Below are 18,438 nucleotides of genomic sequence, written 5' to 3' on the forward strand. Positions count from 1 at the left end.
TATAACAGTATATACACTCAGATCTCATGTTCCCAACTTCTATCCCTGTTTCTTCCACTGTGTTAGGAGCCCTTCACTACGTTTTACCTGAACGGGAATGAAAAGAAGTTCGACCACCCTGACCGAACGTTCTCTGGCATCATGCGCTCGTGGAGGAGCTGCCAGAGGGACACGTCTGATGTCAAGGTAAGAGAGTGTGACCAACAGAACTACTACTACTACTGTTAAACTGAGATTTCTCACTGTAGTCTTTTAAGTGTATTTAGTAAAAAGTATAAAGTCAGGGGTGCAAGAATAACAGGGGGAAAAATTAAGCAGCGTGTTTTAATATTTTGCGTGTGTAAATGAACTTCTCGTGAGCACAAATGAAAAACTAGCGAGCAAAAAATGTGAATCATGTGCACACCGAAGAAAATGTTGCTCTCGAGCTTCATTTTTCTCCTCTCAGGTGTTTTTTTTCCTCTTGTGCGCTGTGTGAATTACCTGCAGCAGCAGTTTGTGCTCGACTGAGTTTTTTGCGCTCGAGTTTTGAAAGGGGTGGTTTTGACAGTTTGGGGGCGGAGTCAGGGTCGCCTCCCTCAGCGAACGCTATTGGCTGATATCTTCAGTGTTTGTGAAGGACCGCCTATTGCAGGAGAGTTAGCTAGCTGGCTATGCTAACATCCAAACAACCCCCTCTCCGGCGTGACCCGCTCTGTCTTCCCGGGTTAGCGCCTAAATCAACCGGACAGAGCCACCGCACCAGGGAGTGGGTTGTTTGGGTGTTAGCATAGCCAGCTAGCTAACTCTCCTGCCATCCTTCTGTCCCCGCCCTCCTCCAGCTCGTAGAGGTAGGCGGTCCTTCACAAACACTGAAGATATCAGCCAATAGCGTTCTCTGAGGGAGGCGATCCTGACTCCTGAGCCCTCAAACTGTCAAAACCACCCCTTTCAAAACTCGAGCGCTAAAAAACTCAGTCGAGCAGAAACTGCTGCTGCAGGTAATTCACACAGCGCTCGAGGAAAAAAAACACCAGAGAGGAGAAAAATGAAGCTCGAGAGCAACCATTCACTTTTTTGTTGCTCGCTAGTTTCACATTTGTGCTCACGAGAAGTTCATTTACACACTCACAACTTTAAAACACGCTGGTTAATTTTTTTCACCTAGTATTTTGCACGTTGATGTGACGCCATTTAACAGTTTTTCACAATTATGCCTGCTTTCTCAATATTTTTCAGTATGTGCAGAATGTGAATTATGTTTATGGTATGTTAGATAAACTGTAGAACAGACTTTTTGCAGATATATTTTGTGTGCATTTCTTAATAATTCTATCCTCTTTGCGGAGCAGGAGCTGATTCCTGAGTTCTACTACCTCCCTGAGATGTTTGTGAACAGTAATGGTTATGATCTGGGTCTGAGGGAGGATCGCTCGGCTGTGAGTGACGTGGAGCTGCCGGTCTGGGCCAAAAAGCCTGAGGACTTTGTTCGCATCAACAGGATGGTGAGAATATGGAGTCTCTGCATGTGGATTTCAGTGATAGAGCTGATCACTAATATATTTAAATATCATTATCACTAATAAGTTACTTTCTACAGCTTTTTAAATGAGACGCTGCAAGTTTTTGACCACAGAAAAGATTGTTCAGGTATTTTAATAACAAACAAATCAAATTCAGCACATATTCTTTTTTTAATATTTACATTTTATTTGGGAACGAAAAAGATTACAAGGATTTTACATTTTCACATCCCATCAGAGAAAACCTCTGGTACATTAATACAAAGCATTTCCCTATACTTCAAGAATTATAAGACTTATATACATAAATGAAAAGAAATACAAACACACACACACACAAAAACACCCTACACAAATCCAAGGAGGTTTTGTTATACATGCGTAATCCACTTAAGTATTGCATCATTAAATATGGTGGTATTATTACTAAGACCAATAATAATTTGGTCTTATTGGTTCAATGTACTCAATGAATCGTTCCCATATCCTATTAAATTTACCTTTTTTCATATTAAGAGAGGAAGGTAAGCTTTCCATTACAGCCAGTTTTTTATTTTCTGATATGTTTGACCAATACATATGTAATTATTTATTTCTTAACAAACACGAATCTTAACAAAAAGTCTTTAATTGATATACTTAATTTCAAGCAACATTGTCTTGCACTTCGTCATAAATCACAGAATGTGAGCTCAAATCGATTTATTCCCTCACTGTTCCATTTTTTTTTTAGTATATATTTTTCTGATATGACCCAGATGTCCACATACGTCATTTTAAACATAAAAAGTTCAAATAATGTAATTTTAATATAAAACAAAATGTTTTTACATTACATAACTTCAAAGTTATCTAAGCAATAATACACGATTACAAGAGTAACAAGGGACAAGAGTGCTATATAACATGTAATATTCCATTGCTGCTCTGTTTGTAGCTGCTCTGTTTGGCTTGTAAGCGCTGCATCATTGCTAGTTTACCTGTAGCATTACCGGCTGATAACGGCACTCATAAAACACCTCTCAGCCAATCACATTGCAGGGTCGGAACTAACTGTGGTATAATGTACTGTAATGTACTGTAAAGATATTGTCCTTTCTGACTTATATTCAGCTTTTGGAGTGAAAAGTTGGGGCTGATTGTTAAAATAGATGATCTTTATAAGCTAGCAGTGAGGCTTCTCTGTACAGAAGCCTGTTTAAAAATTAGGATAAACGGGGCGCAGAGTGGTCCAGCGGTCTAAAGGTCGCAGGTTCGAACCCCCGCTCATGCAGCTTTATCATTAAGCTGCCGGCGCTCAGAGGGAGCACTATTGGCCCTGCTCCCTCCGGGTGGGTACAGTAGATGGCCACTCTCCCCACATCACTCCTAGGGTGATGTCTGCAGCCCAGGGCGTCTGTGAGCTGATGTATCAGAACCGAGTCGCTGCGCTTTCCTCCGAGCGTTAGCGCTGTGATGCTGCTCGGTAATGCTACAGCATCAGCAGCAGCTCGAAAAGAAGCGGTGTCTGACTTCACATGTATCAGAGGAAGCATGTGTTAGTCTTCACCCTCCTGGTGTGTTGGAGCATCACTAGTGATAGGGGGAGTCCTAATGAGTGGGTTGGAGTAAATTGGGGAGAAAATGGGAAAATTTTGAAATAAAATTCTAAAAAAGAACCCATTCAATGAAGCTCTCTACTGTCTACTGTCTGTTCCTGAGCTAATCTAAAGGTCACATAAAGGTCTGTGGTGATTGACTCCATTGCAGAATGATGGTGACCTCTGCACCCTATGCTTCTCAGCATCAGCTGACCCTGATCTGTCATTTTACACTGACAGTGTGTTGATTTGATTCCCAGTCGCTTTCACTGTGTTATAATATCACAGTTGGTACGGAAACTTTACGACTAGACTTGTTTTTTTTACAGGTGCTGCATCCTATTACGGTACCACACTGGAGTTCACTGAGCTCCTAAGAGCCACCCATTCTTTCACTAATGTTTGTAGAAGCAGTCTGTATGACTAGGTTATTGGTTTTATACAGCTTTGGCCATGGAAGTGATTGGAACCTGAGTGAATTCAAATCCACACAAAATACATTTAGAGGGACATTCCAGGATTTTGGTGCATTTCAGGGGTGGCCTCTTCTGAAAATTTGATCTTCAATTTGATCATTTTTAGTCATATATTTATTAAATACAGGTAATAGACTATCAAAAAGTTTGATTCGTCAAGCTCAGGTATCAAAGCAGTTTTTTTAAATTAGATTATGCAATATATTTGGTAACTTACAGTAACAGGGTTGTGAGTAACAGGGTTGTAAATCTATGCTAAGTTGTGGTTTACCCCAGGAACAGATGCTAACTGTAACATTTAGCTATGTATACAAGATCAAGCACAAACATGGTTATATAAGTATATAAAGTAAATTTTGACTCTACTCATTATTAGTCTTACAGTATGAGTAACAGGGTTGAGTTCACTGAGTGACACACACAACTTGGACAAACATATTTGGAAAAAAACTTGAAAATTGTTAGATCACTTACTCTTGGTCTTGCCATGTGGGCAGAAAATGTCCTTGTGATGTCACTTCCTTTGTGCCAGTAGACAGTATTATTTTTAACTCTTTCTCTGCAGGTAAAATTTCTTATGGTAACAGGGTTGAGCGCATGTTGTGGGACACGACTTAACAGCATAAAAACTGTAACATGCAAAACAATGTAGACCAAAGAAGTTGTTTTCATAAGTAAAGGAGATGCAGATCAACAATATACAAGAGGAAGTCATTTATTTAGAGCTTATTTTAATTGTTAAATTTGCCGAAGGAGTTGGTCACCCAATGAGTGGGACAAGAGAAAACGGCCATTTTTTTTTTGAGGTGCTCCAAAGGTATTCGGTCTTTTGAATAATATCTAAGGAGCTTATTTTTCCACCATATTTTACAGTTTGTCTTATAACAAGTACATTGTTCACAAAAAGTAGTCATTTAGATATTTTGGATATGTACATTTGAAATTTAAGAGGTGGGACAGGAAATGTACCAAAATCCTGGAATGTCCCATGTATCGGTATATAAATGAATGCAAATGAACGATTGGTTAAAAATATTGTATGTGTGCTGTATTGTAAAACATTTCTCATTGATATAGACTCATAGCAAATTGAATTAGATAAGTTGTGTATCATTACATTCCTACAGTCCTCACTAATTGCTGTGGTCTGTCTCAGGCTCTGGAGAGCGAGTTTGTGTCCTGTCAGCTTCACCAATGGATCGACTTGATCTTCGGCTACAAGCAGCGAGGACCGGAAGCAGTGAGAGCACTCAACGTGTTCCACTACATGTCCTACGAAGGCTCTGTCAACCTGGACACCATCACAGACCTGCAGCTCAGAGAGGTGAGACACACACACACACACACACACAGTTCCTTTCACTACCTCCTACCTCCTACAGCCTGCTTAGACGAGAGTCAGGCTGCAGTGATCCACCTCCTACACTGTTTTCCTGTACAGGCTGAAATCCCAGTCTCTAACATGTTTAGTGTCCTCAATGACTGTCCTTTTGCTTTTGTTCCGCAGAAGCGTAATTTCCAGTCCTGCTGAATGACAGTGTGGAGGTCAGCTCTCAGCGCTGTTCTATTCTCTAGCCCTCAGCTCAGACAGCCTCTCAGCTATCTATTTTATACAGTACAATACAGTACGTTCTCTTCACCCAAGCCGCTCTGTTACCTGCTTTTTTTCCCCCTGCTTCCTGTTCCTATTTCTGTTTTTATTCTCTTATTATGGCTGGCTCTCTGCGTTTCCAGAGGCCTCACACTTCATCTCTGGTCATCATGTGGAAGCTCCATTGTCTGCTTGTCTAATTAGGCAGACGGAGTTGGAGGACACACACACAGGCCCTGATCAACACTTCAGCTTCAGCTGCTGCTTCATTTACAGCTCCCAGTTTGGAACACAGGCTATTTTACGCTGACTTACGTACATATTCTTTCTCTCTCTCTTTTTCTCTCTCTCGCTCTCTCTCTTCTTCTTCTTCTTCTTCTCCTCTCTCTTTTCTTTAGTCCATGGAGGCCCAGATCCAGACCTTTGGACAGGTTCCCTCTCAGCTGCTAATCGAGCCCCACCCTCCACGTAGCTCGGCCATGCATCTGGTGAGACTGTGCTTCTGTTCTCCATTATTATTATTCACAAATGGAGAATAATTCTCCAATGTGAATAATAACTCTCTCTGTGGTCCGCTGGAGTTGTTTACTCATCTGTTTTTCTTCAGATTTGCTGATAAGGTGTTTTTTTTAAGATCTTTAATTCGGCTTCATGTTGTCAGATAGGTTTTATTAGATTTCTTGATTGAAAAATCCTTAATAAATAAAATCATCTATCATTTAAAAACTGCTTTTTATTCTTACTCAGGTTATCTTTGTCTGATATTAAAGTTTCTTTGTTAATCTTTGTTAAAGTAAAAGTATGATTTAAAAAAAGCAAAAACAACAGTAATCTGTAGGAGGCAAATACTTTACGGATTTCTATAAATGCTCTTTTAAGAATGCAATCAGATCCTTGCAGTAGTGATCCGGGATCTTGTGTGTTAATGTCCACATCTAGTCTTCTCAGAAGAACAGAGGCTGTTACTGCAGCTGAAGGCTGAACGTAAATGAATGGGGTTTATATACAGTCATATGAAAAAGTTTGGGCCCCCCTATTAATCTTAATCATTTTTAGTTGTAAATATTTGGGTGTTTGCAGCAGCCATTTCAGTTTGATATATCTAATAACTGATGGACGCAGTAATATTTCAGGATTGAAATGAGGTTTATTGTACTAACAGAAAATGTGCAACATGCATTAAACCAACATTTGACCGGTGCAAAAGTATGTGCACCCTTATCATTTTATTGATTTAAATACTCCTAACTACGTTTTACTGACTTACTGAAGCACAAAATTGGTTTGGTAACCTCATTGAGCTTTGAACTTCATAGCCAGGTGTATCCAATCATGAGAAAAGGGATTTAAGGTGGCCAATTGCAAGTTGTTCTCCTATTTGAATCTCCTCTGAAGAGCGGCATCATGGGCTCATCAAAACAACTCTCAAATGATCTAAAAACAAAGATTGTTCAACATAGTTGTTCAGGGGAAGGATAAAAAAAGTTGTCTCAGAGATTTAACCTGTCAGTTTCCACTGTGAGGAACATAGTAAGGAGATGGAAGAGCACAGGGACAGTTCTTGTTAAGCCCAGAAGTGGCAGGCCAAGAAAAATATCAGAAAGGCAGAGAAGAAGAATGGTGAGAACAGTCAAGGACAATCCACAGACCACCTCCAAAGAGCTGCAGCATCATCTTGCTGCAGATGGTGTCACTGTGCATCACTCAACAATACAGCGCACTTTACACAAGGAGAAGCTGTATGGGAGAGTGATGCGAAAGAAGCCATTTCTGCAAGCACGCCACAAACAGAGTCGCCTGAGGTATGCTTTTGCCTTTTCGACTTTTGTGGCGTGTTTGCAGAAATGGCTTCTTTCTGTATTGTATTTTTCTTATGACTGTATATGTTTTACTGTTAATACAGTGTACCAGTGTACTCTCAGATTAGAGCAGCAGCCAAAACCTTCCTTCTTTTAACCCAACTCAGACCTAATCCCTCCCCCCGCCCCCGTCCTGATCCCCTGTAGCTCCTCCTCCTTACCTCCAATTGTTCCACTTTAACATACCTCTCTCCTTCCTCTTTTTCCTTCATCCTTCCTTCCTCCTCTCCCCTCTTCCTCCTCACCTCCTCCTCTTCCTCTCTGGCTGCGTCTCTCTCGCTCTCTCTCTCTCGCTCTCTCTCTGTCCGTCTGCCTCGCTCTCTTTCTTTTCATCAGTGTTTCCTTCCTCAGAGTCCGCTCATGTTTAAGGATCAGATGCAGCAGGATGTGATCATGGTCCTGAAGTTCCCCTCCAACTCTCCGGTGACGCACGTGGCTGCAAACACATTACCTCACCTGAGCGTTCCTGCGGCCGTCACGGTCACCTGCAGCCGCCTGTTTGCTGTAAACCGCTGGCACAACACTGTCGGTGAGTGCCAACACCCGCCCTGGCACAGCTTACCACCCCTAATATAGTCAGCGGTGCCAGGCTTAAGCTTAAACTTCTGAGCTCAATAGACATCATACATCATACATCACATTACGTAAAAAAAAATCTATGTTTATACCTATTTGACACATATCTTAGCCTATTATTATTATTATTATAAAGATTTACTGGCCGTTTCTCAGTAGACAAGTACACAAGTCTGTACTCACTTTTTTACTATACTTTAATATTCGTTTTTTATTTGATCATATTTCTAGGTCTCAGGGGAGCCCCAGGATACTCTCTGGAGCAGGCTCATCATCTACCCATTGAGATGGATCCTCTGATAGGTAAAAATGGAGCTGCTGATTTTAATTTTAATTAATTTTAATTTAATTTAATTTAGTTTGTTTTGTCCTTAAATGATTTTTGTAATATTGCACAAAAATTGTATTATAGTTTTCTCATTTTGTAAACCATTTCTGTTCTGTTCTTTTTAAAACTGTTTTGTTTCCTAGCTAAATCCAAATCCTCTTTTATATTGTTTGTTGTCTTAGTTTTATTATTCATTTACAAATCTTATTTGTAGAGCAAATGTCTGCATTTATGCTGTGATTGCAGACTTTAACAGAACTACCATGATATTCTGTAAAGTATCAACATTAATTAAGCGTATTATAGTTAATGTAGAGAGTGTAATTTCTTATTGTGTTTCTCGTGTTTTTAATAATCACAGCTAATAACTCTGGAGTGAATAAGAGGCAGATCACTGACCTGGTGGACCAGAGCATTCAGATTAACACACACTGTTTCGTGGTCACTGCTGACAATCGCTATATTCTGGTCTGCGGCTTCTGGGACAAGAGTTTCCGGGTGTACTCCACAGAAACGGGTGTGTATATGTTAATGTTCATGTTTATAAGTGTTTAAATATTGTCGCTGTGCAATAAAAAAAACATTTATCTCCAAAACAGCAACATTACAGGAGAGAGAAAAATCCTTGTAAACTTTCAATGGAAGTCAATGTAAAAAGAGTTTATTTCAGGTTATTTTGAAGAGCTTCTATTGGTCCGTTCATCAAGAAATTTTGGCACAGTATGAGGAACAGTTTGTGTGTTCAAATTATGTAGTAAACTAAAAATCAACAAAAATGGAGATAAGTGTTTTTCATAGCACAGCGACAATATGAATGTGTCTCTTTTGCTTACTCACTAGGCACAGTACTGTTTTAACCCTCTCTTAGGACCTGGCGTCCACACGTGTGGACATCAGATTTTGGGTTTTTGGCCATTATACTGTCACCTAGTGGTGGCTAAAGAGTAACATGTTACAATTTTGATTTTGTTCCGAAATTTAAATGAATAGTAAATGTTTGTTTTTTACTTTTGTTTTGCACTAAGGCAAAAAAAGGCACAAAGTAAAAAGTTTGGCACATCATTACTAATTGAGACTTCATTGTGTTCTATCGAAATATAAAATTAAAGTCCTGGGGCGCCGAGTGGTCCAGTGGTCTAAAGCGCTGACACTATGAGCAGGAGGTCGCAGGTTTGAACCTCCGCTCATGCAGCTTTACCATCAAGCTGCCGGCGCTCAGAGGGAGCACAATTGGCCCTGCCCCCTCCGGGTGGGTACAGTAGATGGCGCTCTCTCCCCACATCACTCCTAGGGTGATGTCTGCAGCACAGGGCGTCTGTGTGCTGAAGTATCAGAACCGAGTCGCTGCGCTTTCCTCCGAGCGTTAGCGCTGTGATGCTGCTCGGTAATGCTACAGCATCAGCAGCAGCTCGAAAAGAAGCGGTGGCTGACTTCACATGTATCAGAGGAAGCATGTGTTAGTCTTCACCCTCCTGGTGTGTTGGGGCATTACTAGTTACCCTAATCAGGTGTCAATTAGCCTAAATAGCAAAGTAAAATAAAAATGCATGCCATGCAGGAGTTCAGATCTTATGAGGTTCAATATAAAGCCTGTATAGAGACAATGCTTAGCTGCAGTCGAGCTCAGGCTGCTGTAATTGTAAAGTGTGTGTGTGTGTGTGTGTGTGTGATTGTGACTGCTGCTTGGCTGTGTCCTCAGGTAAACTGACTCAGATAGTGTTTGGTCACTGGGACGTGGTGACGTGTCTGGCCCGGTCTGAATCCTACATCGGGGGAGACTGCTATATCGTGTCCGGCTCTCGAGACGCCACGCTGCTGCTGTGGTACTGGAGTGGGCGGCACCACATCATCGGAGACAATCCAAACAACAGTGAGTTCACAGACCCCACAATAAAGAAGCTTCATTTCTGATTACAGCGTTAATAAAGAACTTTAAGACATTGGTGCTATACAAAGTAATATCTAGTCTGAGCTAGTGTGTTAAAATGTACACTGCAAAAAATCCATTGGCAAAAATAGACAAAATATATGCAAATTAAGACAAATATATGTATATTAAGCAAATAAAAATCTGCCAATGGGGTAAGCAAAATTTTCTTAGTAAGATTTCTTACAAAAAGCAATGGCAAAGTCTCGAAATGAGTGAAGTAACACCTAAATCAAGCAAAAGTCACTGTTTTTGAACACAAGAATCAGAATAACTTGATTGCTGCTTGATTGTGTTTATTTTGAGTTCAAATGACTTAAAATAAGGTACAAATTCTAAGTAAGAATGATTAAGATAATTATCCCTAAAATAAGCAAAATAATCGAACACTTACACACAATGCTTAGTAAGACAAAAAGTCTTATCAGAGAAGAAAATAAGATTTATTGCCTTAAATCTAGAAAATTTCACTTGCTAAGATTTAGGTTTTTGCAGTGTAAATTTATATTTGTCTAATAGGCCAAATTATGGGAAATTTTGCCCCGTATCACCCAGTCTGAAGGTTGTTGTCATGTAAAAGATACGGACAAAAATATAAGGGGTGTATTCCCTTTTGTGACATACTGAAGAAGCTAATAAGCTAATTACAACATTTAATAAAAACAGAAAAATAGATATGAAATAGGAAAACTAATCTAAACTAAGCTCAAAATGCTAAAAGAAATCTAATCTAACGAATTCTAAAAGATCAAAATGAAATGGTGAACACTCAAAGCAGCAGCTTAAAGACAGAATATAAAGCTTTAGCAGCAGCGCTATGAGACGCAGCACCTATAGAACAGAAGGATCAGCGGCAGCATGGCGGTTCTAGTGAAATAATTAAATGTTAAAATACACAACACAGCACCGTGTACCTCACCAAAAATAGAAAACCATGATAGAAACCCAACCCTAACACCAATACATTTTATTATAGCCTACTTTATAAATATGCATGAATAATTTATCAAATTACTGTAGAAATTATATATAAACAATATTTATCCTCATATCGCACAGCACTACTGTAAGTGTATAAAGTTTTATTAAAATATAGTCACTGCTTGGCCTAAATCATTTTATATTCATAATTCTTTGATGAAACCTATAGAATATCCTAATATAGATTAAAGTTAACCGAGGACCTGAGCACCAATGTGCATCCTTAAGACATAAAGATAAGAAACGACCAATAGTTTTACTGAGAAATGCTGTTTTACAAACAATTCATGAACACTAAAATATGCTAATGAATAAGATTTGCATGTTTATTAATGAATGCGCTGAAAGCAGAGGCACGTTCAGCATGAGCGTGTGTTTACTGCAGTCAGGGAATCAGAGCTGTTTGTTTGGTAATTGTTCTGTCTGGCTCTGAGTGTGTGCTTGCTTGTGTTTAGGTGATTATCCAGCTCCCCGAGCAGTGCTGACCGGTCACGATCATGAGGTGGTGTGTGTGTCCGTGTGTGCTGAGCTGGGACTCGTCATCAGTGGAGCCAAAGGTCAGTTCAAATAACACTGCTCTTACTTTATAAACTCCAGGTACTTTTGTATAAACTTTTGTGTAATCTTTAATAAACCCCTGAAGACAGAGCTCTTCAAAGAGCACTTACTCTCCTAACACCTCTAACTAACTACCTTCTACTACCAGATCAGGAGAATCTCTCACTATCTTTAATAAACTCCTGAAGACAGAGCTCTTCAAAGAGCACTTACTCTCCTAACACCTCTAACTAACTACCTTCTACTACCAGATCAGGAGAATCTCTCACTATCTTTAATAAACTCCTGAAGACAGAGCTCTTCAAAGAGCACTTACTCTCCTAACACCTCTAACTAACTACCTTCTACTACCAGATCAGGAGAATCTCTCACTATCTTTAATAAACTCCTGAAGACAGAGCTCTTCAAAGAGCTCTTACTCTCCTAACACCTCTAACTAACTACCTTCTACTACCAGATCAGGAGAATCTCTCACTATCTTTAATAAACTCCTGAAGACAGAGCTCTTCAAAGAGCACTTACTCTCCTAACACCTCTAACTAACTACCTTCTACTACCAGATCAGGAGAATCTCTCACTATCTTTAATAAACTCCTGAAGACAGAGCTCTTCAAAGAGCTCTTACTCTCCTAACACCTCTAACTAACTACCTTCTACTACCAGATCAGGAGAATCTCTCACTATCTTTAATAAACTCCTGAAGACTGAGCTCTTCAAAGAGCACTTACTCTCCTAACACCTCTAACTAACTACCTTCTACTACCAGATCAGGAGAATCTCTCCTTTCTTTAATAAACTCCTGAAGACAGAGCTCTTCAAAGAGCACTCACTCTCCTAACACCTCTAACTAACTACCTTCTACTACCAGATCAGGAGAATCTCTCACTATCTTTAATAAACTCCTGAAGACAGAGCTCTTCAAAGAGCACTTACTCTCCTAACACCTCTAACTAACTACCTTCTACTACCATAATACTCCATATTATTATTATAGTTAGTACACATGTTTTTTTAGTTTGTGAAGTGTTTTAAGCTGCATTTATGTTGTGTTTGTGTTGATTTCACTACAGAGGGGCCGTGTTTGGTGCACACCATCACGGGAGACCTGCTGAGGGCTCTGGAGGGGCCGGAGAACTGTGTGCGGCCGCGACTGATCTCTGTGTCCAGCGAGGGCCACTGCATCATCTACTATGAGAGGGGGCGCTTCTGTAACTTCAGCATTAACGGAAAACTCCTCGCTCAGATGGAAGTCAACGACTCCTCTAGAGTAAGAGCAAAACACTCACAACACTGTTTCAGCGTTATAATCTAACCTTAAGCACAGTACTAACAAACATCAATCAGTGTAGCTCTGCAACCCTGCACTCATTAACATTAACATTAACACACTCAGTATCTGATTCTGTATTAGCCATAGCTCTATAATTTGTGCCCATCAAATTCTTATATTCATAAATCAGTACCTGTTGCATTAGCTATAGCTCATTCTCTGTATGTTTTGTTCTGTTATTTGTTTGTTGTTTGTTTTTTGTTTGTACTGAGCGGGTCGACCCGAGTAGGATGGGTTCCTCTGACTGAGTCTTTGTTCCTTCCAAGGTTTCTTCCTCTTAACCCTTGTGTGGTGTTCATATTTTTGTTACTCGTTTACTTTGTTACTTGTATTTAATTCAGCAAAATTAAGCAATTCTACATTAAAATGCTTTACACATGCTCGCTTCACCTAAATTACAAGCAATATAAACAGCTTACATGGTTAATATTTGCCCTTTACCTTTCTTATGTTACATTTCTTTTAAAAAGTGCTACTCTTTTTTTTATTAGTTTTTTAATAAAATGTAAAAGAAAATGAATTAAACTCAAGATATGAGTAGAAAATTTGTTTAGTTTCAAATTTACAAATGACGCAACATACATACATACTGTATGTAATATGTATGTATGTGTGTGTGGGGGGGGGGGTGTACAGTGTGTGCTTATCGAAAATGTGTTTTGATATATGTTTTTCACAAAAAATGAGCCAATGCCAATGAGTTTGAGTTAGAAAATGTTTTTTTTTTTTTTTTTTTTTTTTTTATCATTTGATGAAAAATGAAAGCGGGTCCCACAGACCCGAACACCACACAAGGGTTAAACAGAGTTTTTTCTTGCCACTGTGTCCCATAAAATTTGGCATCTCTGTGGTGCTGCTCATAAGAGGCGTGGACCTGTTTCTCCCTGTAAAGCGGCTTTGTGACGACCTTTGTTGTAAAAAGCGCTATATAAATAAAATTGAATTGAATGAATAATGATAATAGTATTACAAACAGTATTACTATCGCTAAATAAACTAAATAAATACTGTAAGGAGATGAACTCTTGATTGGAATCAGATCAGCAGCCCATCACAACTTGTAATGACTGTGTTTAACTCATCAGTGGTTGGTCTTTACTAACCGTGTGTGTGTGTGTGTGTGTGTGTGTGTGTCTCAGGCGATCCTGCTGAGCAGTGATGGGCAGAACCTGGTGACAGGAGGAGATAACGGTGTGGTGGAGGTGTGGCAGGCCTGTGACTTCAAACAGCTCTATATTTACCCTGGATGTGACGCAGGCATTAGAGCCATGGACTTATCTCATGACCAGAGGTGAGAAACATCAAGTTCCCTCAAGATATCACTGATGCTCAGGATAAGCATGTTATGACGGAATTAGCTAAGCTTATTTCAGTAACACTTTATAATAACTTTCATTAATGTACCATTAGCTAATGATTAATAATTGTTATTTTTCACATTTTAAAAAACTAAAAAGTTGCTATCACATTTCTAAATACTAATTAATGCAGTGGCAACATGAACTGCAATTGATGAACATTTGCCCGGTTTAAAATTTACATTTACTAGCGATTTATTAATGTTTAAATTCTGATGAGCTAATGATGATTTGCTAACATTTTTAATATGAATATCCATACTGATAAATAAGGGTCATGTGTGAGAATTTGTTAATGTTTAAATTCTGATGAACTAATGCTTTGTTCACATCTATATATATTAATGAAAGTTATTATAAAGTGTTACCCTTATTTCTTTGTTGCCAGTAATTTCCGCAAAATTATCATTTATTATGTGATTCAACTGTTGAGCAGAAAAGCTTTTATCAGGTACCTTAACTTGTTATTTTGCATTCTATGGCTGTTAAAAAATAGCATTTTTTAAAGTGCAAGTCAAGTTGGCACTGCTTTTAATTATTATTAATTATATAAATAAAATGATATGTTTTTTTTTATAATTTACTTATTTTTTATAATATAAAGTATAAGTTTTTTTTAAATACAATGCAATGATTTGCATGATTTGTAGATTTGGTATATTTTCTTTACAATAAAACATAGATCACATACCAGATGTTAAAATTTGTCGCAACAGGAAATTGTGTCTAAAATCTGAAAAAAAAAATGGTTTTATATGAGTAAGTTGGCGTATAGAATTTATTTTTAGTTTTATTTTTAATTAGAAAATCGACAAAATGTGTCATTATGCCAATCCCTTTGCATAAGACTGTAAAATATTTACCAAATGTTATAAAAGGACTTCAGATACTCTTTAAGTATCACAGTAATTATAAGTCAAATGTAGTACAAAAATATGTTAAACAAACCAGAATATGTTTTAGTGGTCTAGTGGTGCATCTGCCAGTTCTACCAAGAACTACCTCAAGGTAGTCAGTGTCCTGTTTTAAATAGCAGGGCCCTCAGCTTGCACTGTAAGACTGTGGGGAGCATCGGCTTAAAGCAGTGTATTTTAAAATGCTGGGGGTGAATGGATATCCCAGAAGTTAAATTGTGTTGATACTATATTCGGATTAATACGTGTTCTTGTAATTTACATTGGTATAAAAAGTTTAGGCACCCCTGTTAATTTTCATGATTTTCCTTTATAAATCATTGCTTGTTCGGATCAGAAGTTTTATATCTCAGAGATTTCAGCTGTCAGTTTCCACTGTGAGGTACATGGAAGACCACAGGAACAGTTCTAGTTAAGGTCCAAAGTGTCAGAACAAGAAAAATCTCAGATAAGCAGAGGAGAGGGATGGTGAGATCAGTCATAGTCAACCACAACCACAGACCAAAGACCTACAACCTCATCACCTTACTGCAGATGCAGTCTATCTGTATATCTTTACACTATTCAGCTCACTTTACACAAGGAGAGGCTGTATGGGAGAGTAATTAATACAGAAAAAGCCTTTTCTAAGCACACGCCACAAACAGAGTCGCTTGAGGTATGCTAAAGCTAAAGCACTTTTGGAGAAGCCATCTTCATTTTGGAATAAGGTTCTGTGGACTGATGAAGCTAAAATTAAGATATTTGGAGGGGGTATGCATGGCAGAAAAATAACACAGCATTCCAAGACAAACATTTAACTGCTCCTCACAATAAAATGTGGTGGTGGTTCATCATGCTGTGGGGCTGTGTGATCAGTGCAGGTACTGGAAGCCAGACTCTCATTGGAAACTATAGGAAGCGTTTAGAGGCTGTTATTTCTGCAAAAGGAGGATCTACTAAATATTGATGTATTTGTTCTGTTGGGATGTCCACATTTTTGCACTTGCCTAATTTAGTTTAAATAATTATTGCACACTTTCTGTAAATCCTATAAACTGTAAATCATTTAACTTCTCAAATATCACTGTGTTCTTCTGCTATAAGATATATTTAACTGAAATTGCTGATCTGAACAACCAATGATTTATAAAGGAAAATTATGAAAATACCACTGTAATTAGCAGTGTATAATTTAGTGAAGCATGTAAAGATTTGGGTTTATTGACTGTTTTCTATCACTCTCTCTCTCTCTGCAGAACTCTAATCACTGGAATGGCATCGGGCAGCATTGTGGCGTTCAACATTGATTTTAACCGCTGGCACTATGAGCACCAGAACAGATACTGAGAGCAGACACAGAGAGAGGAGGAGCAGGAGGACAGAGAAGGGCTAGTCTACAGCCTGCTGGCCACAGAATCAGCCGGGAGTATTCCTACTGACTCACGCTCCACCAGTCCGTCAGAGAGGTTTGTGGAACCGCAGAGCGAGTCGAGCGAGTTCTGGAATAGAGCGGATCGTCAGAGCGAGAGAAATCACACTGAAAATAAGACTTATATCTCTGTTGTAACTTAGATCTTTAGGACTTTCTGTTTTTTTTGGGGTTTTTTTCTTGTTTGTTGTTTTTGGTTATTTTCTTCCCGTACCACATAGGTTGCCTGAAATCCTCTTTTGCAAACTGTGAACATATTAACATATAAACACGCCCACAGCCCACCCTGAGCACCACCACAGACTGAGCAGAGCGAGCCTCAGACTGCAGTTCCCCTCAGAGACTCTGAACCGACCGACCGACCGACCACCGAACAGCACTGAACTCAACCACCACCACCACCACTGCTGCTTTCCTCTGCTTTTAGTTGGTGGGGTAGGAGAGCCTGGAGAGCCTGGGGCCGCGGGCTGAGCGTAGGTAGTCTCTGTAAATATGAAACGTGTCCTCACCACAGCCCAGCAGGTCTTCACTCTGAGGAGAGAACCCCCCCGACCCACCCACCCACCCACCCAACGCCGCCATGGATGATCCAATCACCTTTACTTTACTATAGACCTGCTGTATGTAAAATAATGTGTATTAATAAAAACATGACGACGCATACAAAGATAACGATGACAGCGATAATGATGATGATGATGATGATGAAGATAATGATGAGATATTGAAGATGGCGATGGCGGTGGTGACGTGAGATGCGTGCGGCCAGTGCACTGGAGATGAGGTCCTGATGATCAGAAAACAGGCTTTGTTTTCCTCTTTGTATATTTGGTAACTGTTTTGTCATATATGTACATAATGTGATGGCTAGGGCAGACAGGCATGTAAAAGAGGGACTTTAAAGGAGTGAAGAACAAAAAAAAGTTAAAAGAAAAGTAACCCTCTCTCACACACTCTCACACACACACACACACACACATACACACACGTTTGCGCATTATTTATGATCAAAAAAAAATTCATGTTGAAGTTTTTTGTAATGGCACTTTGCACCAATAACATGCCATAATTTATTATCAGTGTAACGATTTTATTTTTCGATCAACAGCCACATTTAGACCCATTTCCCTCCTACATTGTATGAGTTGTGCATCGATGTTTGTTGTATTTGATCAATATTAAATTCATGTGTGATGATTATGTTGTACAACCACAACCACAGTAAGCAATATCATAACTTTGTAGCCAGGAGAGAATTATTATTATTATAAATCAAAATCGTATAGCTTTTGAGGAGGGGAAGCTTGGTTTATACGAGTATTAAGCTGTTTAGAGAAGATTATACACTTAAATATGATGCTGTTTCTTTTCTCCTCTCCCTCGTCCACATCCAATCCACAAGAAAAACGATATTTTTTGATCTACGTAACGATACGAAAAATCTAATGTATTCTCTTTTTTTTTTTTTCTCGCAAAGATGTAAATGATACAGGTCAGTTGGAAGTTACATAAAAATGAATAATAAATTATGCAAAGAGTTTGATTTGTTGATTTTTGCCTGGTGCTTGGCTGGGTGTGTGCATATGACTGAGACAGAGGCAGATCTGTCTGTGATTTAGGTGAGTGGTTAGTACTGTACATTCGCTTTAATTTGTACATTTTGCTAAATATTTTCATTCTTTTATTTTGTGTGGTGGATTTGATCATTTGCATATGTTAATTTATTATTTTGTGTATCGTTTGCAGAGAGGAGAGGTACAGTTATTGGTGGAAAAAGTCAAAGAAGGACGTTTTATTTAGAGTACAAATCTTACCTGATGAACTTGGCTCCCCCATCTGCTGTTTCATGCATTTGCTGCAACTTGAATAAGCCAGAACCTCACAGGAGGTCTCTCTTCAAATGTTTAAATATTACTTCATGCCAATATATAAAGATCAATAACTGTAAAATAAAATTGTTTCCTTTTTGTCGTATTTACAATAAAACCAACCAAAACATCTCTCTCAGTGTCCGATCCTTTTCCTGCTCTGCCTGTCTGTCTGTAGT

At 38.9% G+C, this 18,438-nt stretch overlaps 1 protein-coding gene across 10 annotated transcripts in view; it reads left to right on the forward strand.

Annotated features, from left to right (window-relative positions):
- Positions 1-18,391, forward strand: part of nbeaa (neurobeachin a) — a 314,222-nt gene extending 295,831 nt beyond the window's left edge. For 7 of the 10 annotated variants that reach the window (XM_049468902.1, XM_049468903.1, XM_049468907.1 and 4 more), the window contains 12 exons: positions 67-186; positions 1,332-1,484; positions 4,715-4,882; positions 5,548-5,637; positions 7,345-7,537; positions 7,816-7,887; positions 8,274-8,429; positions 9,612-9,782; positions 11,276-11,377; positions 12,449-12,645; positions 13,848-13,999; positions 16,219-18,391. In XM_049468902.1, coding sequence (XP_049324859.1) covers positions 67-186; positions 1,332-1,484; positions 4,715-4,882; positions 5,548-5,637; positions 7,345-7,537; positions 7,816-7,887; positions 8,274-8,429; positions 9,612-9,782; positions 11,276-11,377; positions 12,449-12,645; positions 13,848-13,999; positions 16,219-16,309 — 1,665 coding nt within the window. In that variant the 3' untranslated portion in view covers positions 16,310-18,391. The remainder of the gene's footprint in view (positions 1-66; positions 187-1,331; positions 1,485-4,714; positions 4,883-5,547; positions 5,638-7,344; positions 7,538-7,815; positions 7,888-8,273; positions 8,430-9,611; positions 9,783-11,275; positions 11,378-12,448; positions 12,646-13,847; positions 14,000-16,218) is intronic. The other 3 variants (XM_049468904.1, XM_049468910.1, XM_049468911.1) reach the window with 1 other exon arrangement.
- The last annotated feature ends 47 nt before the right edge of the window (positions 18,392-18,438 follow it).

The sequence above is a fragment of the Astyanax mexicanus genome, chromosome 20 (assembly GCF_023375975.1).
Source record: "Astyanax mexicanus isolate ESR-SI-001 chromosome 20, AstMex3_surface, whole genome shotgun sequence".
Classification (NCBI taxonomy): Eukaryota; Metazoa; Chordata; class Actinopteri; order Characiformes; family Acestrorhamphidae; genus Astyanax; species Astyanax mexicanus.